Genomic DNA, 24,923 nt, shown 5'->3' with positions numbered 1-24,923 from the left:
ATCAAATGACATGTCTATGGTCTATTGACATGGACAGATCGGACAGATCTCAAGAAATGTATTTCTTTTTCCGTTGCATTTGAACTTTTGCGATTATTTGTACAATAATTTAAAGGGTGAAGTGTAACGTGAGTGGTTTATTTCTGAGTGTAACGAATTAAATGGTCTAACTGGATAATCAATTAAGATCTATTTCATTAATTTTTGAGTCGTCAATAAGTAGCAAATAAAAAAAACAATTTTGGTTTTATTGAGATCGTTCCAAGTATTCAGTTCAAGGTATTTGCTTATAAATAATGACTGTTTCGAATTTTATTTTTTCTTTCTTAGCTTTTTTAAAAAAATGTTTGTATTACAATTTAAATTTATAATATTTCTAAATACTGCATTATTTTTCCTATAAAAGTATTTGTTTGGTTTTGGACAGATGTTTTCAATTAACCTGTTGACCTTTATTATTGTGTAACGATTTTTATTTCTTTTATAGCCTAAACATGGACATGAAGTATTTGATACTTCGTAAACAATTAGATGACTTGGGATACAGTGAAAAGTTTCCCATGGAATGTTTGCCACTCATTGAGAACATGACGGCTGACCTGCTGCAGACCACACGCAGCTTGCAGCACTATATGAGTGTTGCCAAGGAAGCCCTCAAGGAGAGAGACATCATGAAGTCAGCTGCCGAACCTTATGTTTGTGATAATGCCAAGCTCGTCAAGGAAAATACTCAACTCCATCAGGAATTAGTAGAGTTACAAGAAGAATTTAATTTCTGCAAGAAGGAAACCAAAAGCAAAATCAGACAATTGGAAAACGAGCTCTCAAACTTGGAGTTTGAACACCGCAGCTTGCAAACACGGAACAGAGAGAAAGAACTCAAAAACTTGTGTGCGGATACATTCAGTTCAAGAAGCAAATATGTCACTAATTTCACCAGAACTTGTTGCTCTAAAAGTAATTCTGATGAGATGTGCTCCTGTGACAAGAAGCCTTGCTCCAGATGTGTGGAATTGGAGAGTCAAGTGGAATGCCTCACTTCTAACCTCAATGACAGTAGAAATAGAAACACAAAATTATTAGACGATGTAGCCTTTTTTAAATGTCAAGTTAATAATAGAGATAAAGAAAATTCCCGGCTCAGTAAACTTTTAGAAGGAGGAAGACCGTTCTCAGCATTGCAAAGAGATTGTTGCGGCAAAGATCTGGATAGGAAATTAGTAGAAGTGTGCGCAGAGCTGCGTGAGGCAGAGAATAAAGCGGAGGCCCTCAATACTAAACTTAAAGAGGCCTTGGACAAGCAGCACGAGGCCATGAACAGGGCTCTGCAGTTGGCAGACAGGAACAGCGTTCTTGAAAAGGAGTTATGTAACATCGATCAACTAGCTTTAAAGATTGAATTCGAATGTAATGACCAGCTCAAGGAGAAATGCAATTCCATTACTAATCTCCAAAACCAACTAGAATCGGCTAAAGCCAACCATTGGAAACTTGAAAAAGAATTCAATGATGCCAAAGCACGTCAACGTATTCTACAAGCGGAATTAGAATCAATTAAAAATGAAAATGCTGCCCTGAACATCGCTCTGGTTTCCTGTAATGAATTGAAGGAGAAAATATCCAAAGAAAACGAGTTGTCAAAAGCTAGAAAATACCATGAAGCTCCTTCTAAAGCTGGAATATCTCGGAAAACAGAAACAAGCTCCAATTCCCCTCGCAGCCCACTCAAATCTTCACAGATCAACCCGACATTCTACAATCTATCAGAAAGCAAGAGTTCATGCACTTGTCACAGCAATGAAAAAACAACTAAAACTGAACTTCTTTTACTGTTAGAAAACGAGAGAAAACTTTATGAAAGTCAAATCAATGAAATTAAGAAACAATTGGCCGATGTCAATAAAGTTGAATGTCGATTTTCTAGAAATAGTGTAGAATGCTCATCTTGTGAAAAATTAAAACAAGAAAGAGACTTTTATTACAAGCGAAATTTCGCATCACACCCTAGCGAAGATTATATTGCAGAATTAAAAACCAAAAACTGTGAACTAGAACAAAAAATTCAGGGTGTTAAAAAACATAATGAATCATTACAAGAAAGTAATCAGTTATTGAAATCGGATTTAGACAAAATGAAAAATACTCAACAGAAGACCTATCGGAATTCCGACCTTGAGATGGAGAGTTGTATGCAGCTTGCGATTAATAAATTGGAAAGAGATTTAAAAAGAGCTCACGCTGATATTCAGTTTTTGGAAGATGATAGAAACGCCTTGAGATGTAAATTAATTACATCAGCCACTAACAGTGTGACGAGGGAAGAGAGGGATTACAACTCTTACGCCAAACATTCTTCTATGGTGGACAGTATTGTGAAGGAACGGGACATGTTGAGTGAAAAATTAAAAGTCACCCAAACAGAATTACTGCATTTGAAATCTTTGAACAATCAGCTAAAAACTCTGCAACTGGAGAATGACAAAAATATTGCAGATTCACAAGCAATTTCATACGAGTCTAAACGAGAACTGCGGGATCTGAGTGAAAAAGTGAGAGTTCTGGAAAAATCTAAAATTGAGTTAGAACACGAATGCCATTGTTTGAAGTCAGACAAACTGACATTGAGGGATAGTTTTTCAAAAATTGACCAAGAACGCGACAAATTGATAATGGACCTGGATGAGAAAACAGAACGACTGTCCGAAGCGGAACAAGCGCTCAGGTCTAGAGATACAACCATCAAAATGCTAGAAAATAAAATGCATGAACTCAACACCAAGCTTGAATTGTTAACACAATCTAACGCATCTGTTGAACACAGAGTTCGGGATTCCCAAACTCGTAACGAAGCTTTGTCCATTGAATTGCAAACTATTTCGAAGCAACGTGATAACGCTTTAATAGAAAATAAGAGATTACAAGGAGATCTGGCCATGGTGAATAATGATTTAAAGAATATGAAAAGGGAGTATGATAACTCTCGTAAAGAAGTGGACCAAATGAAACAGCAATTGCAACATTATGTTGACGAAGTGAGGAGAATTGAAGACATTCTTTCGAGGAAGGAAGCTGAACGTACCGACATGCTAGATCACTTTGCCAGTCTGTCGCATGATGCCACAGTTCTTGAAAATAATAACCATTCATTGGAAAGCCTAGCAGCTAGTAAAAATGTTCAGCTGCAAGTCACGGTGGATAGACTAAACGAGCTGGAGAAGAAACTTGAATCTCGGGAATCACTGATCGATATGCAAGAAGCTAAAATGAGTTCTTTAATATATCAAATATCTAAATTAGAATCTGAGCTGATACGGCAGAAGGATTTGACCGACATGGCGGAAAAAAATTTACAATTCGCTAGAGACACGTGCGCAACTTTAGAAAAGCAAAAGAAAGCCATTCTTATTGGCGTCGGTGAAACAGATTGTGAGAGAAAGAAGCTAGAATTCAACTTACGATCCCTCAAAGAAGATAAATCCAAGGTGGAAGAAAGTTACATGCGAGATAGAGCAACAGTTGAGTCTTTAGAGTCTCTGTTAAACAGTAGCCGTAGAGAAGTTGTAGAGTTGAAGCTGCAACTACAAGAGTCAATTGAAGAGACCAAGGTGCTCAAAGATCAAATAGAACAACTTCAATTCAGACTGAAGAAAGTTGAAGGCGAAAGCCACAGCAGTCGACAGAGGTCCGAGGAAGCAGCCAAGAATCTGCAGGAGCTCAAATGGCAGATTAACGATCAGAGATTTCATCGAGTCAGGATATCGGAGCAAGCGGCCTCTACTTCGAGCAAGCATTGCAGTGGCACCCTTTGACACCTTCTACTTTACCTCAATGTACTTTTAATTAGGTCTACACTTTACAATCATTTAATTACTAGGTACCGCAGACTGTGTGTAGTGACCAAGTATGTAACTGGAATTTGTACAAACTTAATCTGTGATACACAGAAAGTTTTGTGCCTTCCTGAATAAAGTTATGTGCATGTGTTTGGAATGTTTCTCTTTTGATTGTATTTATTTTTAAAGTTATATATTATAATTATTAGATTACCAAAATGTTGTACGTATACGAAAACCGAAATGTGTGAGTTTATAACTGTAACTTTACTCTGCAATAATGATGCTTTACGGAATTGGGTGAAAATGAGTATTGGCGATTAAATAGGAAAGGAAGGAAAGGGGAACTAAACACCGACCACGACAATATCGCTCGCAGGCTTTTTCGGACACGCCCATAATACACTTTTATCTCTTCAATGACTACAAACAAGACGTACAATCCACAATAATATCGAACGCGACCTATCGAGGTGATCAAAACGAAACGAATGACTCCAAACAATAATATTTTTCTTCTTCAGGAGAACAATCCAAGTCGATGTTTAATATAATAAATATAAAAAACTTAGAAAACTAAATATGAACTCCAGTTTTCATGATTCAGTCATTTATTTTACCATACAGTTACAAATGTCAAAGGTTCTACAAAATAAACACCAATAATTCCATATTACGAAATATACAATAATAGAATAGGTATGTATATTTTTCGATAAATGTACAATTGACTTAATTTTTTATTAAATTTTAAAAAGCTTTAACCCTCGATAACATAAACGACACATTATAATTAGAAATATACGGTACAATGAATATATTATTAACACAAACACAACTGTAAAATGTTTGAAAGGGAATGAAACATCGTGAATGAATAAAATAAAATAAAATCGTATAATCGAATCTAATTTCCCTCCAAGTGATTCTAAATTTTTCGAACTTTGATAAAAATGGTTTTAAATTCAGTAAAAAATTTCATATTGGTCAAATTGCTAATCGTTGCTTGCTACTTAAAATCATAATAATTACATACATACATCTATTTACAATTGAAATTTTAAAAAGTATTACTAATACTACTTCCTACACGAAGCTGCCATTATGTACACAATGCATAATTCAATAACAATGTAATATTACAGTACTTATGTTATTTACAACATTATGTTAAGATGTCCGAACACAAAAGGTAATCATGGGTTTTGCAAGGTCATCACAAAAAAGGTGTAGTAGACAATAAATTTGATGTCGATCGATGTTGGGCAAAATTTATATAAATTGGTGGAACTAAGGCCTAGTTGTTTGGCAAAAATTCAAATGGCCATTCAGCGCCATTATGTTTTTTGACATTTGAAAAGCCACTATTAAACGTTGATGCTAGTTATGTTTCAGCTTTCTATAAAATTATAATAAGCTGACAAGCTTAACAACATGATGTGTAGTTGTCTTCTGCTGATCACAATTTTTTCAAAAGCTGAAACGGAAAATTTGTTCAAAAAAAATATAATGGTGCTGTATGGCCATTCGATGACAATATTACATTTGAATTTTTGCAAAACAACTGGCCCTAAATGTAACTTCACCCTCTCTCGTCTGAATTAAGTTTAAGGTTAAACGTAAAGTACCTTATAATCTACACATTCATAGATGGCGTTAATTTTATTATTTTATTAAAATACACATTTTGCAAGTTATGCTTTAAAATATTAAAGACAAATTATTTATATTGTACATACACAATATGAATAAATAGTTTCGTCCGTATAAAAACACAATTATTTCAAGGATGGCATACAAACACAGTATTGAATTGAATCATCATTGTATTGCGTATTTGTCTTAATATTTTAAAACATAACTTGAGAAAAGTGTATTTAAATAAAATAATTAAATTAACGCCATCTATGAATGTATACATTATGATGTACGTTAGGTTTAAACTTAAGGATTTATAACATTTTGTACGTGTGATCTTGTTTACCGAATGTCTCTGAAAATTCCCTTGATGTTTTTTTGCACCATCATGATGTTTTATGACATTTTCAACATTGATAATGATAACCGTCGCAGTGGCGTAATTCATTTCCCGTGTTCTATAGGAGGCAGAACTAAATTTAGAAAGAGAATTGGCGTAACAAACCCGTGTGTTTCAAGGCGGTACTACCGTGCTGCCTCCTACTGAACACGGAAAAGAAAATACGCGTTGCGGTATTCTAGTAGTTTCTGTGATTCAAATCAACACTGGTTAAAATATAATCAATTGTAGTTACCCCACTGTCTTGTGATGACCTTGTACAAAGATAACTAGCAAAAATTGTGTTTAATATGTAAGAATTACAAAATAAGAAGTTTTTATAGATAGGGGTTATCATTACTAGATCTTTTATTAAAAATGGCAGCTTGTTAGATAATTATTATTGTACTTCCCTATGAATATTATTTAAATTATCATGAACTAAACTTGTATGTATACATATTTATTTTAGTAATATTTAATTAATCACATTCAAATAATAAAGTAATTTATTTTACAGAAATAATTGTTTTATTCATTACCAAATACATACCCAGATTACTTACGCAAAACTCAATTGAATTTTAGAAAAAGACTTGCGTATTAAATTATTAATTAATATTAATAATTTAATATTAATTATTAACGCCTATTCAGCTTTTTCTAATATCTACAGCCAGAATACTTTGGAGACTGAGCCATACGAATGAACGTGTTATATAATAGTGTTGTTTTCACTGCGGTGAATAAGCATGGTTACCATTACAACGCTTGTGGCTTGTTCCCTCAGGTTTGCGACAAGTAAATAGAAGAAATTAGCTGAATCAGGCTTTTAATCTTGTAGTGAATTTTTGTTTATAAAAAACAATAACAGCAGAGTTTATAAAAATTAAAAGCTCCCCGATCAGCAAAACTTTCAATATTTTGATACAAGCCTAAAGAGGGCAAAAAAGCAGTAGATAGCGTGAAATAGATTAAAAGATTATCAATACAAAGTTCCGCTTTTGCCAAATACATTTTCCAACATACAATAGAAGATAAAAATGCTATTTTATTGTATAAAATGGAATTGTCACCAAACGAAAGATTTCCAAAAAGATATACACAAAAAGTAAGTGCATTAAAATATATTTGTCTGTCTCTCTTGAGGATTTTTATATCTTTAAATACAAAATCGTAAAAGATATTCCGGCCGTGGAAAAGAGTTCCAGACTATCAGTTCCTAATTTTGCCAGCAAGCTTTATCATCACACTATAGAAGAAGATATAAAATCTAATTTTATTTTATAAAATGGAATCATAGCCAATAGAAAGATTTAAAAACAGGAAATAAATAACCCATAAAAACTGAAGTGAATTAAAAATTATTTGTCTCCATTGAGATAATTTTTTACCAATATTTAAAGTACACAAAAGTTTTTTAGACCCGTTGTATATCATAATATTATTGCCATGTACAAAAATTAATTAATTAAAGTTTTTAAATAATGGTGCACGTCACATTGTGCCATTATTTGTTTTAGTACTGTAATAAAACCAATGGAATGTTTGAAAGATCCGCAAAGGAGATTAATTAATAGTTTTCCTATAAAAAGTGAGCAATAATTATTAACATTTTCTGATGCATAATGTATCCAAATGTTTACGTACAATAATAAGGGTTAGATATATTTTTTAAACGCATATTGTATGTATATTCTAATTCGACAGATTAGGAATTTTATACTATTTTTGTTTGAAACCACAAAAAGGGAAAATAATGTCAGTGAATTCACTAAGGTACACTATTGAAAGTCTGTTTTTTGTATTATTAGAAAATACAATAAAAATTATAGTACGGTTTGTATTTTGTAAGTTTCGTCTTGGGAATAGTGAACATTACTTGGCATTTGATTATACATAATGAAACCATTTTACAATAAAGAATTTTATTTTTTGGCCGTTTCCCTTCACACATCCACTCCAGTTGCCAAGTTTTTAAAGACCTTATTATTTATTTACTTGTTTATAAGAATTACTGTTTATTTATTATTAAAAACTAAATTACGTCATGTCAATCGTAAGATATTTTCATGTTATGATTTAATATGGCCTCAAACCTCCAAGAAAGGAAAACAGATAATATTTTACTACACATGAAACTGGCATTCATTTACAATTCACATTAGTTTTTTGGGACTAAAACTTATTTTAAACATTGCTATATTAGTATTTTCCAATCTAAATCTCTCCCTTTTCTCTACCTTACCAATGTTCATGTTTATTTGATACAATAATTATGTTGGTTTGTGCTAGCCTTTACACAGAAGGCATATTCATACAAAAATATTCCTTATTATTGACAAATATGTAAACATTCCAATATGTGTCGAGTATCACACTGCCCTCCTAAATAATTACGGATAGAATATTATTTTATGAAAGTACAAAATGAAACACACAATGATATATAGTCCTAACCTTCAGATGACGTTTCACAAAGTTAGCTAAAGCCATTGAAATTGTCCATTTTACAAATTCTCAGCAGAATTAAAAGTACCAATGTGTTGAAGTAAAAATTAACGGGCAAAATTATAATCAACTTAAAATAATGTAAAGTTAAAGAAATATGGTAACTATATAATCAAATCAGTCAGTAAATATGTCAGGACTGAAGAAATCCACCCAATTTGTCATGAAAAATGATTTTTTTAAATGAAATGGAATTTTTAAAAACACTTGGTTTGAAGTTTAGTGCTCAAATTCAACAATTTCGGAAACCAGAATGCTCGATACTTAATTCCTCGAACATTGGCAGTGGCCAGTAAAGTGTGTTTTTAACAGTTAAAACATTTACGATGTTTCAATACTTTGGAGCAAGTAGGTACTTAATTTCACGGATTGGAATGGTATTTTCTTAATATATTTTTGAACAAGAACAAGGTCCCTTTTTACTCCAGTGGTTAAATCTAAGCACTGACAAATTTGATAGCAATTTGGCATTGCTTGTATGTTTACAATGGGCGGCTAATCAATCAACTGAGGGACTATCTTAAATTTCCCGTGTAATAATTGTAATAAAACTAAAATAAACTCTAGAAACAGTTGAGATCAGTTTATTCACCCTGTCGTACTGAAGTTTAATTGCAACTACGAATCCTTTTGTCGTGACACGGTTTTTAATCAAAAAACATTATTTGTTAATGAAATCCTTTACGGTCGCAGATTTTCCGGTATGTAATGCACCAATAGTCTAGTAATAAGATTATCATTTCACAGACACCACCTTTATAGGATTTAACACAATTCCCACACCTCTTAATATTATTTAGATAATCATTGCCCAATCAACATTGCCTAAAGTATAGTAATGTAAAAGTTTAAAGGGTGGCTAGTATTCTTGTGAAGCCAACACAAGCTGACATTAGGGTCTGTCCGATTCCCCAAAGCATCGCATACACCGGGGACATCTGCAGAGAGGAAGCTCGGTACACGAAGGCTATGGCGGCACTGCTGAGGATCCCCGAGGTAGTGGGAGTCATTACCCCCATCACTAATATAAAGATGGGGAAGAATTTCCCGAACTTGTGTTTGCGGAGAGTCGCAAACGAAATCAACGCGGCGCAGGTGTGAACAAATATAGACGAGAAAAGTGACCACAGAAACACCTGGTACCACATCTCCGCAAATGTGTTCAGAGGGTCCGCCGGCGTCAGGCTGATCACATTAGCTATCGTGTCCAATTCCGATGGGTGGAACTCCGAGAGCATACTATACATCGTCATTGATTAAGTGTTCTCATTGCATGCCCAAGGGCAGAGCAAAACACTTGAACTGTAGCTTACTCCACTCAATCTGTTTTCCATTGGGGTTTGCACAAAGCTAAATTATGTGCAATGTTTCATTTTTGTTATCTGAAATGGAATAATGCATTCGTAAATACTTCAAGGGTGGTTAAATTATATAAAAATGTCATAAGGTAGAAACACAATTCTTACATTTCGTGGTGGTGTATGAAACACATTGATATATAGGGGTATCAATCATATTTCGCGGATCTCATATAATTATTAATGCTCATCTTTCGAGACATTGCTCATAATGCGATTTCCGTTTATAACAATAAAGTACGCTAACCTGTCATCGGAAAGACCTGTCAAATTATATTTTTAAACAGCTGATCACAAACCGCTGGGAATGTTCAATATTTTAGTACCTACTACTAGTAAATAACCCGATAATATAAAGGGTGCACTTCATAAACTAACTCACTAAATATTATTTATTTATTTATTTATTGACGCCCTATTGGGCTTTTAAGTACATAAAAATTACAAATTTCATTTTTAGCAACAGTATAAAACAAACAATAGAAAATCGAAATAAAATATAATGATTTCTTATACATTAATTACATTTAAAAAGTGGTAGACTAATTTGGCTTTAAATGTATTAAAGTTTAAATTAAATATGTCAGCGACATCACTTAGTTCATTGCCCAACCTATGTATTCTTTCTAACACAGAATTCGTGGCGAAGTTATTGTTGTAGAATAAAATATTCCGTCTAGTGTATTTTGGAGGTATGTGTAAAGATAGCAAGTTTATAGTGTCAGGGCAGTCTAACCTTGAATGCACAATTTTATATAATAAAAGAAGATCAAATATTTTTCGCCTTTCAGATAATTTCAATAAGTTAAGTTTACTGCGTAAATTGACATAATTGATTTCAATAATAGGAATACCAATTTTGAAATTAATAAAACGTAAAAATTTATTTTGAATTTTTTCAATTTGTAAACAATGAGAGTTGAAATGAGGACACCAAATGGTTGCATTGTATTCAACCTGACTTCTAACCAGAGACGTGTACAGTAATTTTATAGTTTTTATGTTATTAAAGTCTTTAGCGATTCTGAGAATAAATCCAAGCATTTGTAATCCCTTACTGGTAATGCTATTGATGTGATTCAAGAAGCGTAATTTGGAGTCAAAGATAACTCCAAGGTCATTGAATTCAAAAACTCTTTTTAGATTGGCATTGTTAATTGAGTAGTCGAATAATAAAGGGGTTTTAGATCTATGGAAACTGATCGTTTGGCATTTGTTGATATTAAGATGTAATTTGTTTACGATGCACCATTCATAAAGTTTATTTAAGTTCATTTGTAGAGTTAAACAATCAGAAGAATTACCGATCGATTTAAACATCTTTAGATCATCGGCGAAAAGAAGAAAGTGAATATTATCGAAAATTAGTGAAATGTCATTAATAAATAGTAGGAAAAGAATTGGTCCTAGGTGGGAACCTTGGGGGACCCCACTTAAGGCAAAAAAAGTGTAAGAAGTTGTGGAGGTAATTTTTACAGATAATTTTCTGTATGACAAGTAACTTCTAAGCCATTCGAGAAAGTTGCCGCTTATTCCCAAGTGTTCTAATTTTTCCATTAAAATGCGATGAGAAACAGTATCAAAGGCTTTGCTAAAGTCAGTATAAATTGTATCAACTTGAAGACCCTTGGACAGTGCATTAGAAATAAAATTTTCGTAAAGCAATAAGTTAGATGACGTAGATCTGTCTGGCATAAAACCATGTTGAAATGTTGATATAATTGGTTTAATTTGATGCATGATTTTACTTAATATAATCTTTTCTAAAAGTTTAGGTAGTGATGACATAATACATATGGGTCTATAATTTTCAATTTGACATTTATCTCCTTTTTTAAAAATAGGTGTTATAAAGCTACTTTTCCAAATTATGTTTTAATATTTATTTATCCACGGAAGTCGGAAGAGGAACGCTCTACAACTACTCTGTCTTTGCTTGGCAGTCTTGGCCATGAATAAACCACTCGCTCTCTTGTAATTCTCTCTTGTAATTTACCTTGTAATTCCGACATAGCGAATAGCGACCTTTTTCAGGATCTTGGCATTACCATACTCGTGTATCTACTTCATTTGATAGAGCTGGGCCCTTACTTCTTATTCGCATTCTTGCATATTGTACTGTATTCTCCTGGCACTCTTTCATGTGCATCTGATTGATTGCTTCACATATTGAAACCATCCTTTTTTCTTTTATCACAAATGAAAATAAAATTTCTCATTGTTAATTTAGTAAGCACTGCGTAAATTCTAAAAATAGAATTTCATACCCTCTTTTCCTTTCTCAACTTCAATTATGAAAAAATAGGCTTCGAAAATAATATTCAATTCTGCAATCTGTGTGTTGCTCGCTTAACTAACCGGTTCCTACCTGGTTTTTACAGAACAAACCTTTAACGTGAGTGGTTTATTTATGCCTTCAACCTTCAATATTGTTTTTATTTATTCTATTGTCGTTCTGGCCGGCTCTGCCTTTGATGATTGTTCGGCTTTATAAACACTATATTGAATACAATACACACAATAATAAAGAAAAAAGATTTACTTTGATATACGGACTAATATTAGATAAGCTTCAGATTCGGTAAGTGAAAAAATAACATTGAGTTTAGGTTTCGATTCTTCCAAACATCTCAACTTGACTATACAGTCTTGCAACCTAAGGAATAAACATTCTTGTTTTTTGTTCTGTCTTTTCTCTTGTCAGTTTCGTCGCACGTGTTTTTTGTCATTTGGTGCGGGTTTGTTAAGTTCTGTCTGTTGTTTTTATTTTAACCCATAACAATGGGTAAAGTACGCTCCACCACGGGAGCCCCTCGGAGGCAGGGTTTCAATAAATCTAACCACTCCATGAATCCAGACAGGCCCACAGAAGGTCTCAAGGGAGTTGGAAATGCCAGGACCAGATCCACAATTAAGAGGTTACAAATGTACAGAAATTTCAAAGCCAAGAGGGATAAAACCGGTCATATCATCGTAGCCGCCCCATTTCAAGGGAGTTTACCTTCAGGGTCCAGAGCGCGCGTAGAACCTAACCAAAAGTGGTTCGGCAACTCCAGAGTTATTTCTCAAAATGCGTTGCAGAAGTTCCAAAACGAACTTGGCGTAGCTGTGAAAAATCCATACCAAGTTGTCATGAAACCCACAAAGTTGCCAATCACTCTGCTAAATGAAACTGCCAAAAATGCACGAGTCCATTTGCTAGATACGGAAGGCTTCGGGAAAACATTTGGACCGAACAAGAGTCGGAAAAGAGCAAACATCAAATTCACAGATCTAGAGTTGTTATCGCAGGCCGCCAACGACAGATCAGAAACTTACAATAAAGATAAAGACCTTGACCTGATCAAAGAAGATCCAGGGATGAAAGACGGGGTGAGGGAATGGATCTTTGGAGCCGGGCAAAGCAGGAGAATATGGAATGAATTGTACAAGGTCATCGATTCTTCAGATGTTCTCCTTCAAATTTTGGATGCCAGGGACCCTCAAGGCACACGTTGTCCTCACATTGAAAACTTTTTAAGGAAGGAAAAGCCACACAAACATCTAATATTTATTCTGAATAAGGTGGACTTGGTTCCCGCCTGGGTCACCCAGCGCTGGGTGGCCATCCTCAGTGCAGACTACCCCACCGTGGCCTTCCACGCCTCCTTGACCCATCCCTTTGGTAAGGGCTCTCTGATTAACTTGCTACGACAGTTCGGAAAGCTTCACATTGACAAGAAACAAATCAGTGTTGGATTTATTGGCTACCCGAATGTTGGAAAATCATCAGTGATCAATACTTTGCGATCAAAGAAAGTGTGCAAAGTGGCCCCCATTGCTGGTGAAACCAAGGTCTGGCAGTACATCACTCTGATGAAGAGGATCTTCCTGATAGACTGCCCCGGAGTGGTGTATCCCTCAGCCGAGACTGATACTGAGAAGGTTCTGAAAGGAGTAGTGAGAATAGAATTAGTCAAAAGTCCCGAAGATTATATTCCGGTTCTGATGGAACGCGTGAAGAAAGAATATCTCGCTAAAACATACAAAGTTGATGGCTGGGAAACTCCCCAAGAATTTTTAGAAAAACTTGCTGCAAGGAGTGGTAAGCTACTTAAAAAAGGAGAGCCCGATATAAGTACTATATCCAAAATGGTATTAAATGATTGGCAAAGAGGAAAATTGCCCTTCTACGTTTCACCGCCTGGATTTGAAATCCCCCTAAGTAAAACCCAGCCCAAAGAAATCTCAACAGAGCCACTCAAAGCTTCAGATACCACCGCTGACACAGCCAATGAAAGTCAAACTCAAGAAGATGATCAGCCCCCCGTGGATCCAATTGTGGAGCAAGGAAGGTCCTTCAAGGTTATGCAAGACTTTAAAAGGATTCGCATGGGACTTCAGTTTGACAATGTAGAAGACGTGAAACCCTTGGAGGTGACCGAGGAAGTTCCCGAAGCGGAAGAAGATGATGAAGAAGACCTGGATGAAAGTGCGGCAGATAAATCTTTAGATGTTACACAAACCACGGCCCCAGAAGAGGAAGACTCTTCAGACTTCAGCGACTTCTACAGCCACAGTGAAGAAGACTGCAGTGACATTGAGGACAACATGGCTGGCCCAGATGACAAGATCTCCAAGAAACAAAAGACATCCAGTGGAGCATTTTCAATTCACGAAATCAACGAAGCAATTTCCAAGAAAATTAGAAAGGTCGCTGGAGAAACTCATGTTGTCAAGAAGACCACCGCTAAACAGAGAAGAGCTATCGACAGGGTAGGGAAAAGGAAGACTATCGGAAGTAATTTCTACGAAGTAGCAAATGTCAAAAACAGAAACAGAATAAAGAAGAAGAAGACTGTCCGATAATTGTTATGGCGCAAAATGTTTTTTTTTTACTTCCATATTGAATTATTATAATTGTTATGAAAATGTATGAAGGAGCCGACTTATAAAATTGCTGTAATAAGACGATCTATTAAATGTATTTATTTTTTCCTTTTGTATGATGCATAGAAATTGTTCCAATAAAACATCCTGAAAATATTATTGGAGTTTCTTTTTAAAACAACGTTGCTGGGCTGAATAAAATTAAAACTTCCAATGTAACAAATTTGCAATTGAAAAAATATTGACTCTAGGCCCGAGGTTTATATTTCTCATATATTTATTGTAATGTGACTCATCGGAGGTTTTAACAGCCCAGTAACAACAAACTTTAAAATAACTTGAAGAAACTTGGCAGATAGACTTGTTGTCGATGACAATGCATTCTATCAACTTTTGGTGGCAATCAAACGGACATACTCGTATGTGCATTTCTCTAAAATTGGATGACATTACAGCCGTTTATATACTAAATGACACCCTGAGAGAAAGTTCATTCCTCAGTCAAACCAAAATTTTTCTTTGAAATTGGTTACTAGCTGTCCCAAGTCATGGCGCAACTAGGTCGAAAATTGAAAACAGATGTATTATAGTCCAAAATTTATGGGTTGTTTTTTTTACTAATACATGGACACATTATCTGGTTAGACAGTTCAATGTACAAAAACTTAGTTGTTAAGAAAATAGAATCAACTGACGGACGGTGAAAATTTTGGGTCTGCACAACAAGAGTTGATGAATTATTATTTATTTATGGTTAAATTTAATTTTGTTGAATTCTAGCAATGGATCTTCCTTCAGACAGTGACGATAGTGATGTTGACTTTGTGCCCGGAGCAGAAGAAGCCGCCTCAGAATGTGAATCGGAAGAAGCAGATCAGGAAACAGAAGCTCAATTCGAAGGAGAAGTCGCCAAGAAAAAACAGAAACGTTTAGCCAAACAATCGTCCAAAAAAATCACAAGAAAAAAAGTTAAGATATCCAATGAGAGCTCCGATGAATCGCCTGCCAAAAGTATTCCAGAAAAAAGTGCAGATCCCGTTGACGAAAAGAAGTACCAGGACGATCTTTGGGCTTCGTTTTTAGGAACACCAGCTCAGAGTAAACCTAAAATCAATGAAGATAAAACTATGGTCAATACGGATAAGTCACAAGTTAGTAAAACTTTGACAAGTGTGATGGCCGATAAAAAGAAACTGGCACCAGATATTATTCAAAGTGAAACTTTAGAGGACTTGTTCAAGTCGGTGAAAGCTGATCCAGTGAATAAAAATGTCCCTGATGCGTCCATTGCTGACATAAAAGGTATAAAACCATTTTATTGTGTTTTTATTAATAACATCATTAATTTTTAGTTTTAAAATTATTTTTTTCTTAAATAAAGACAAACATTCCCTGGTTATGAATAACCTGATATTATATTTGAAAATCTCCTATTAACACCACAGTAACTGAGAAATTTTGCTTTCCCACTTACTGTGTTGCCAGCCGAGGAAGTGGATACCTGGATGGAACCCAAACGCGATGCCAACTCAGCCACTTGCCATTGTTTTTTTATTAAGGAGAAAAAACAGATACAGATATCAATTGACAAAAATATATACGAAACATCAACTAGAGAATTCACCTGCATCCAAACTATTTCTCACGAATTAACTTAAACAGCAGAAAACATTTACAAATATTTTCACTTATAAATAGGGGAAAAATATATACATAAGAATATTATTTTACAAATAGAGATATGAAAGAAATGCGCAATATCCTTTTAAGAATTTACAAATTATTTTTGAAAAAATTTAGAGGGTAAAACAAAAAAATATATATATAAATAGATAAACAATGTTAAACAGAAAGTAAAAAATATATAAATATATTTAAACGAAGTATGTCTAAGTTGTTTACTTTGAACTTTGTAGGAAAACAGTCTTCATTTTTCTACTAAAAGTAGTGCGTGTGTACTGGACGGGAGTCCGCACAAGACTGTAGATTTAGGCGCCGGGTCCAAACCGTGTCTTCAACCGATGAGAATGCTCCTTTACGGCCGATGATGATGATGATAGTAGTATATTTGATGAAATCTGCCTCCCGCACCCAGGCTTGGTGAATAGTGGGCACTGGGTGTGCTGTCGTCTCTGCTCGCTTCTGGTGTTGGCGGTTTTCCAGAGGAGGGCCGGCTTGTCTTGAAGAGGTAACACCAGAAGATCTTGAAGCAGAAGACTTGGCGAGGTGAGGCAGATGTTGGGCAGGAGTCACTTGTAGATAATAAAACGCTTGGTTTCGGTGGTAAAGATGAACTAATTTATTTTCAATTATGTGGCTGCTTATATTTGATTAGCCTGACTCGCGCCCGACATTGGGCTGGGAGCCCAAAAGTGGTGTGGGATTGTACCCGCGCCAACAATGAGTTTATAGGCCCCGACAAAATGTTACATATTCATTTTGTCGGCAGCACTGGTGAAAGTAGTCGCTTAAATTTGCGAGTTAGAAAAGATTTTGAACGCTTACATGAATGACAATTACATAGTTTAAATGCATAGTAGTTATGAGAATGTGTATCTTGACAACTAGATTTTTTGTTTGCCAAGATACGACAAAAAATAAGAAAAGTTTGTAAATAAATGTGTAAATATGATCTCAAAGCGATCAAATTTGTAAAACATGTTAAGTTAGTATTTTTCCCAGGTCCCCCGTAACATAGCTCTCAGAAAGAGATAAGATTCACTATGCTACGAGGTTCCTGGATTTTTGTACACGCAAAAAAGGTAAAAAATATTGTTCAAAATTGGTTGTACATATGTGTGAAAAACAGCTTTTTTAATATCTCCTCAGCGGTAGTATATCGAAAATAGTGTTTATTTGACTACCGCCGAGGGGATGAACAAGTAAAATATAAACATTTGCAACATTTAAAAATTGATTTTTCCTAGTAAATTTTACATAGAAAAAATGCTGGACATCGATCCACGCGGCAGGTAAGCCGGCGACGCGGTATCGATGCCGTTCGTAGACAAAGTTTTTCAAGCGGCCGGGAACAAAATGGCCAGTGGCGGGGAGTGGTGATTTTGCCAGTGGCGTGGGGTAGGCACATTTTATAAAAGTAAAACAAATTTTATGAAATTAAATAATGTGGTCAACTACGTCCGTTACAGCGTGTATCAAAAAATAAGTCAGAGTCCTTGAGGTTTTGATTCTGATTAAGTGATTCGCACATTCTTCTGATTGGATCCCTGACACCAGCATTTGTACGCGTCCTGCTAATGTGGAATAAGTCGTTAAGCCTTGTTACTCTGGGTGGTACTTTGAAGTTTATCAATTTCAGTAAGTCGGGACAGTCAATAACGTTGTTACAGATTTTATACAGAGTCATGAGATCAAGGTATGTTCGCCGGTTAGATAGAGTGGAGACGTTATAACTCGAGAGCATATTTATGTACCCACGTTTGGGTGCGCTCATTCTGTAATTGAGGCATCGCAGAAATTTCTTTTGAATATTTTCTTTATAGATATCGTAAAGTGGATTCCATATGGAGGTGCAGTATTCAAGTTGAGAACGGACCAGAGTGTGGTAAAGAAGAAGATATGTTTCAGGTTTTCGAAATTCACGGCTGTTTCTGATGACAAATCCTAGCATGCTGTAAGCTTTATTCACAATATTATCTATGTGCGCATCGAAGTGGAGTTTGGAATCAAAAAGTACGCCTAGATCTCTTATACAGTAAACGCGCTCGAGTAAATAATTACCAATACAATAATTGTGTTTGATAGCGTTGTGATTTTTAGTAAAACTTATTTGTTTACATTTATTGTAACTTAGGTAAATTTTGTTTTCATTGCAAAACGTTTCGAACCTTACTAAGTCGCTTTGTATGAGAAGACAATCGTTTAAATTTCGAACAATGGCAAATATTTTTATGTCGTCAGCGTACAAAAGATATAAACAATGCATGAAACATTTAGTAACAGTGTTAATAAAAAGAATAAACAACAGCGGACCCAGGATTGACCCCTGTGGCACGCCAGAAGTAACTGGTTCCCATGTAGAAGTCTGTCCTCGTAATGATACGGCTTGTTGTCTTTTTGTTAAATATGAGATAAACCAACGTAATAAATTTCCTTTAATTCCGTTGTACATAATTTTTTTAATAAGAATAAGGTGGTCAACCTTGTCGAAAGCTTTTTTGAAATCGCAATATATTGCATCTACCTGGTGGCCTCGATCCATGCTAGTAAATAAGAAATTTGAGTAAATAAGTAAATTACTCGTGGTAGATTTGCCTTTTACAAACCCGTGTTGTTGTTCATTAATTTTGGCAGCAAGCTGGGGATATATATTGTCATGGACAAGTCTTTCCAATAGTTTAGGGATCGCCGAGAGAATGGATATTGGCCTATAGTTTTCCACTCTTTGACGCGAGTCACCCTTGTGGACCGGTATAATATAGGCCAACTTCCACCTATCAGGGAAAACCCCATCACTCAGGCATTTATTAAATATTATGGTAAGCGGCACACACAGTGACGACGCAGCAGATCTAAGGAAAAACGCCGGTATTCCATCGTGACCCGCACCCTTGTTTATGTCTATCGATTTTAAACTCGATTGCACTTCTTTTTCCGTTAGTTTAATTGTGTGAATGTGCGCAAGTCCAAAGTCCTGAACTTCCTCGAGTTGGTCAATGTTAATAATTGGGTCATTGATAGAGGAAGGTTCAAATGTTGACTTAAAGAATTCAGAGAACATATCACAAATTTCCTGGGCATCGTTAGATTTGCGCCCTTCGAAGGACATTGCAGCAGGGTATCCATCAGACGATTTTAATGAGGATATGTATGACCAAAAGCTTTTGATATTATTTTGCAATGAACTTTCGATGTTGTCAAAAAATAACCTTCGGGTTTCATAAGTCAATTTTTTGTATGTAGCACGTAAGAAGGAAAATTCACGATAGTCAGAAAGACCTTTATATGTCTTCCATTTGAGCCAGACTTTATCTTTTTTCCTTGATAACCTAATAAGTTCTGGAGTAAACCATATGGGGAATTTGTCATTTCGTCGTGCCAATACTGGAATAAGCTTATCAATTACACTGTTTATTTTTAAATAGAATCGATCTACTGCTTTTTCGGCTGGTAAATTTGCGATTTCAGATAACCAATCAATACAATTAATGTCCTCATTAATCTGAGCATAATTAGCTTTCCTGAAATTGCGCCTACGCTGTATTTTGTTTTTGATTTTTGGTTGAATTACGAAGGATATATCAAATTCAAGGGCTGGGTGGTGTCTATCCTCTGAGAGGAGAGGGTTGTTGCTACGTTTAATATTTGTTTCGCGACTGTAGAATACGAGGTCTAAGTATTTTTCATTATGGTTTGGTATACAGTTATATTGGAGTAAGTCCATCAATGACATTGCTTGAAGCAAAGTTTTCGATGCAGCCGTATTTGAAGAGGCGAGACCTTGACTGCTGTCTTCGGAAAATGACCAAGTCAGAGTTGGTAGATTCATATCTCCTAGTACACAAAAAGTATTATTTGGTTGTGATGAATATACAGATTCCAGGTTTTCGGAGAACGTATCATAGACCGTAGGTTGTGAGGTAGGAGGTATGTATACTGCACATATGATGAGATTGAAAGACCTTACCGGAATAGAAATGAAGATTTGTTCGATTTGACCATTTTCCCAGTCATCGAGCCGGGAAGATGCAAGCTCCTTGCGCACTGCTACCAACACACCGCCTCCGTCCATTTTACCAGTGAGTGTACGGTCCCTATCACGTCGGAACACCGTGTAACGCGAATCTATGAATTCAGCCGTATTTATACTTGCTACAAGCCATGTTTCAACTAGAACTATAACGTCGTAGTTATTCGATAATACATTAATTAGTAGCTCCTGGGTTTTGGTCCTAATACCACCACAGTTCTGGTAATAAACGGATATAGATGATGATGAGATCATTTTACCAGAGTAGGAGTGCCGTTTGACATATTCCACAATCGCACGAGTGATACATTATCATTGAAAGAAACCTACAATGGAAAACCTAACATTCAAATCAGTAAATATGATGGAATATAAGATATTTTTGTTTAACTTCTCCAGTGGTTTGTAAAATTCGTAATGTTGCATCTTTTAAACATTAGATCCTTGGCTTTAATCCCAGTACGTCCGGGCTGATGGAACTATTGTGCCGTATCACATAAAAATAAACAATCATCACAAAGACCTACCTACCGTTAGAGAGTTCTTATTTATAACAAACATTATTTGTTATTCCCAATGCCTTATGTATATTTTGTATTACAGCAAAGGCAGCCTCATCCAGTTTGCCGGCATCAAGTTTGCCCGGGGCCAGGAAAACCGGCGGAGGTCTCGCCTCCATAATGGGGAAAATTGGTAAAAAGGACAAGGTCAGCGTGCTGGAGAAAACCAAACTAGACTGGATGTCCTTCAAGAAGGAGGAAGGGATAGAGGAAGATATCTCCATACACAACAGAGGGAGAGATGGGTAAATATTTATACAGTACTCTTTTGGTAATCCACTGCTTCATTATCCAACAACTACTATAATCCGCTGTTATTTTTTCTAATTGAAAGCTAAATCAGGTCCTATGTGAATTGTCGCATGTGTTTCTGTTTATTTCGTTCATCCACGTTTTTTGTTTGAATAAGTTTAGAAAACGGAGTCTTTTCGCAAACAAACATGACACCTTCACTTTAAACTGAAAAATGGAAATTTTACCAAAGACCGATAGCGATGTTTCATTTAGTTATGTTGCTACAATATTTATCCAACGTTGGTCAATGCCCGTTTTAACCTTTTTAAGTGTTTCGTGTATGCATTAAAGTATTTAGTGAGAGAGCACTGAGATCAATATCAAGATTTTGAAGTGACTCATTCAATTAGATTTATGCCACATTTCGAATTATGCGTATACTAGCTGACGTGTATCCGGCGTTGCTGGGAGTTACCCTCAGGAGATAGACTGTTGTGGACTTTTCTTTAGGCTTTTTTAAGATATACAATTCCGTAGTACACTATTTTGATGTATCTCATAAGGTTTACCCAGCTTTAGCAATGTAAGTGCCCCAAAGTTTTTTTTACCATTTTATTACAAAACATCGACTTTCTATAAATATAATATGCATTTATTATATATATAAACCTTCCGGAAGAAATTCTCTAAATGATAGTTAAAGCCCTATCAAAATCCGTTGCCTAGTTTAGGAGAACTAAGCGCACAAACAGACAGACACGGAAAGCGACTTTATTTTATACTATTTAGAGATTGCTTGCCGAATCAAGGATTTCTGTTTTTGATTTGAAGTTAACCATTTACTGTTCAATGTTTTAATTTTTTCTGTTTACAGTAACTAATATTTGGCCCCTGTTTGTACCTGAAGTCTATCTTGTGTTTTGTACATAATTAGATAAATACATACATGATTATTTATGCTTAATAATGTTTATTATCTTATCTAATATTATTGCGAATTTAAAGTAATTTCTGATAAAAGTAATAATTTCACATGTTCTTTTCCTCACCACTTACATATTACGTACATCTTTTCTGCTTTAATCTATATTCGAACCAATCCAATTTCCTGCCAATAATCTACTATGTCAAAGTTCAAGCCAACTCCTTTGTTTTTTGCACACTTCATAAATAGAAATCCATAATATTAACTCTTTGGTGCGTTTATTCTTTTTTCATAGTTTCATGAGAAGAAGTCTTAATAATTTGAGGAAAAATGTTTATTATATTTATGACACTATTTCTCGTTATGTTTGGACAACACCATGCTAAATAAAATAAAGTTATTGCCAGTATTTCCAATGACTAATGGGGGGGTGACGAATACTCATGCGGTGATCGAGTTTCGAACCGGTAGATAACGTAACACGTTTTATGTGGCCCAGCCTATATGCCGCACTCCATGGGCATAAAGTGTGATGACGATGTTATATCGGCATACTACACCTAAAGAGTTAAGGAAAATTTATTGAGAGAGTGCCTACACCAATTTTAATGTAATATAATAAAATTCAATTCCATTTCAGATACTTGGACCGACAAGACTTCCTCCAGCGTACAGACGTAAATCAATTTGAAATAGAAAAGAGTTTAAGGTCAAATAAAAGAAGCAATAGATAAATTGAATAAAAATTTGTAAGACTAGGCAAAAAAATGATGTCTATCTTTTTCCTGAAAGAATTTGAACCTGATTATTTAAACAACCAATTACAATTTTTGTGTTCATAAGTACCTCATAATAACTGCTACCAATACATAATTATTGTATTTTAAAAAACACAACTTTTTTTTGGATAATGTGATAGTTAATAAACATTAATTTTACAAAAGTTTCTTTGTTTTCTTTCATTGCTAAAATGGTCTTCCTGGCATAGTGGCCTACTCATACGCAAGTATCCTATACTCGACTATTCAAGTGTCTCGGCGACTACCACCACATCTGCATGGAGGTTCGTATACAGGCAAACGTCGCCGACATGCTGTTGATTCATCAGCCACGCCAGTCTCCTGCGACCATCCGGGTGAGGTTGTCGCCGCCTAAGTCGCCGAGTCTTTAAATATGGAGTCACTTGTGATTTCAGTACCAAGTGCAAATGCATGTGCATGACAAGTTCTTTACTTCTACCATCATGTAGAATCACCTCACAAAGTTAGTCCACTTTACCTCCCAACACCTTGAATAACAATGATATCTTTTCACTTTATTTATAACTGCTGAATTCCCTGCGGGCTTCATGCAGAGTTTTTCGAAATCAGATGTAGAAAACAATAATTTTCTTTTTTTGAATGTCAAATGTGCAAAATTTCATCAAGAAGAAAAAAAAATCTGCTCTAAAGGGTGAGAAAAGTAGATGGGGGTAGTTTTTTGAATTCTCACACCGACAGTGACCTTCCTCTTGTTTTGAAGATGGAGTGAGCAAAATTTCATCAATTTTGGAATAAAACTGTAGATTTGTTTAAAAATTAAATCCATGCTGCCTGCCCACCACAGACACTCCTCTTATAAATAGAAGATTCAATTTTTATTTGTTTTACATATAATGAAGACAAAATGCAAAGGTTGTAAATAATATACATGCTTTATAGTAAAGTACCGAATGCAGAAGGGCAACAAAATATATGTACCTACACAAGAAAGACATCCATTAAGCAACCATTTACATATGATAATGTAAGCATAAAATTAAACAGTGATGTAATGTCAAAGAAATATGATATCTTATTGTAAAATTTATGGGCACAGGACGAGTAATTACCTACTAGGAAAAGTCACATATAAAAGCTAAGTATTTCTGGACCATACACATTTCAATAAATTATTATATTCCAGTAGAAATATAATAAAATTGTAAGCTATTAACTCTACTCATAAGTCGGCATTGAAAGCACTGCTTGTCTACCACTTTCTATGGTTTATAATTCATGCAGAGACCTGTTAGTGGCCGAGTTGACAAATGCGTCAGACTATAATCCAGGCGTCAATTCTTCTCCTAGCGAAAATATTGTCGGAGTACTGATTGTCTTTCTAAAAAAATAAATCTCTAAATAGTATAAAACAAAGTCACTATCTGCAGCTGTCTGTTTGTGCAATTAGTTCTTCTAAAACAGAGGTTCCCAAACTTTTTTGCCCCGTAGACCACTTGCCAAATACATTTTTTTTCCGTAGACCCCCTGCCTGCCGAATATTGAATTTTCCTAAAACTATTAACGTCCCATGTGAAAATCACTTATTTGTTTAGTAAAAATATTCCCTTCCCTTGCCTGCCCAACAACCGGGTGGCGGTATAGTTACTCTGTCTTTACATTGTGCAGACAGGGGCACCCTTGTGAGGTATTACACCAAATGAAAATGAAGCAGCATAAGCAACGGGAATTTCTTTCTGTAGCTAGCCCTACAGAACTGCCCCTTAAGTTCTTTGTCAGTGCTTATTCCGGTCAGTTCTTCTTGTCACATGATATCCGATTCTTCAACTTTGCATTTCCACAGTCAAAATGTCCTCAAACTTAGTTTTGAAGTCTGTGTGAAGTGCATTTAAATGTTGAACGTCATTATTACCCTGGACGTTTTTCAAAAACAAGTTGGGGAACTAGGAAAATTCGCGGCTTCCAATGTGCAATGTTTTGCTTGAATATATTAATTCTGACGAGAAAAGGAACGTAGACTCTATTTATATACCTCAATTAACAACTTTACGAAATATAAAATACAAATATCAAATACGTAATTTCTCAGTCTATTATATTTGTGTTAGGTCTATTGTGTCATTTACGGAACTCCTAAATGTTGACTTG

At 35.2% G+C, this 24,923-nt stretch overlaps 4 protein-coding genes across 4 annotated transcripts; 3 read left to right on the top strand and 1 right to left on the bottom strand.

Annotated features, from left to right (window-relative positions):
• Nucleotides 1-494: 494 nt before the first annotated feature.
• LOC149422786 (uncharacterized) lies at nucleotides 495-6,294 on the top strand. The gene has a single exon (XM_089634006.1). The coding sequence runs from the start codon at nucleotides 495-497 to the stop codon at nucleotides 3,807-3,809; it is 3,315 nt and encodes a 1,104-aa protein (XP_089490132.1). The 3' UTR covers nucleotides 3,810-6,294.
• A 2,172-nt stretch (nucleotides 6,295-8,466) lies between these two features.
• Nucleotides 8,467-9,942, bottom strand: LOC149422785 (transmembrane protein 170A-like). Its single transcript, XM_089633957.1, has 2 exons — nucleotides 9,828-9,942; nucleotides 8,467-9,743 (listed from the first exon to the last, which is right to left on the bottom strand). Exon 2 carries the CDS (start codon nucleotides 9,612-9,614, stop codon nucleotides 9,210-9,212), a length of 405 nt encoding a protein of 134 aa, XP_089490083.1. The 5' UTR covers nucleotides 9,615-9,743; nucleotides 9,828-9,942; the 3' UTR covers nucleotides 8,467-9,209.
• A 2,288-nt stretch (nucleotides 9,943-12,230) lies between these two features.
• Nucleotides 12,231-22,778, top strand: LOC149422783 (heterochromatin-stabilizing protein CFDP1-like). The gene is made up of 4 exons (XM_089634005.1): nucleotides 12,231-12,300; nucleotides 15,369-15,890; nucleotides 20,902-21,103; nucleotides 22,658-22,778. The coding sequence occupies exons 2-4, from the start codon at nucleotides 15,371-15,373 to the stop codon at nucleotides 22,749-22,751; spliced, it is 816 nt and encodes a 271-aa protein (XP_089490131.1). The 5' UTR covers nucleotides 12,231-12,300; nucleotides 15,369-15,370; the 3' UTR covers nucleotides 22,752-22,778.
• Nucleotides 12,391-14,744, top strand: LOC149422784 (uncharacterized). The gene has a single exon (XM_089633956.1). It carries the CDS (start codon nucleotides 12,501-12,503, stop codon nucleotides 14,565-14,567), a length of 2,067 nt encoding a protein of 688 aa, XP_089490082.1. The 5' UTR covers nucleotides 12,391-12,500; the 3' UTR covers nucleotides 14,568-14,744.
• Nucleotides 22,779-24,923: the final 2,145 nt, after the last annotated feature.

This window comes from Hesperophylax consimilis, chromosome 7 (genome assembly GCF_061612785.1).
Source record: "Hesperophylax consimilis isolate HC1 chromosome 7, BYU_Hcon_1.0, whole genome shotgun sequence".
NCBI classification, from domain to species: domain Eukaryota; kingdom Metazoa; phylum Arthropoda; class Insecta; order Trichoptera; family Limnephilidae; genus Hesperophylax; species Hesperophylax consimilis.
The sequence above is the reverse complement of the archived record's forward strand: the minus strand, read 5'-3'. Positions and strand labels throughout refer to the sequence as shown.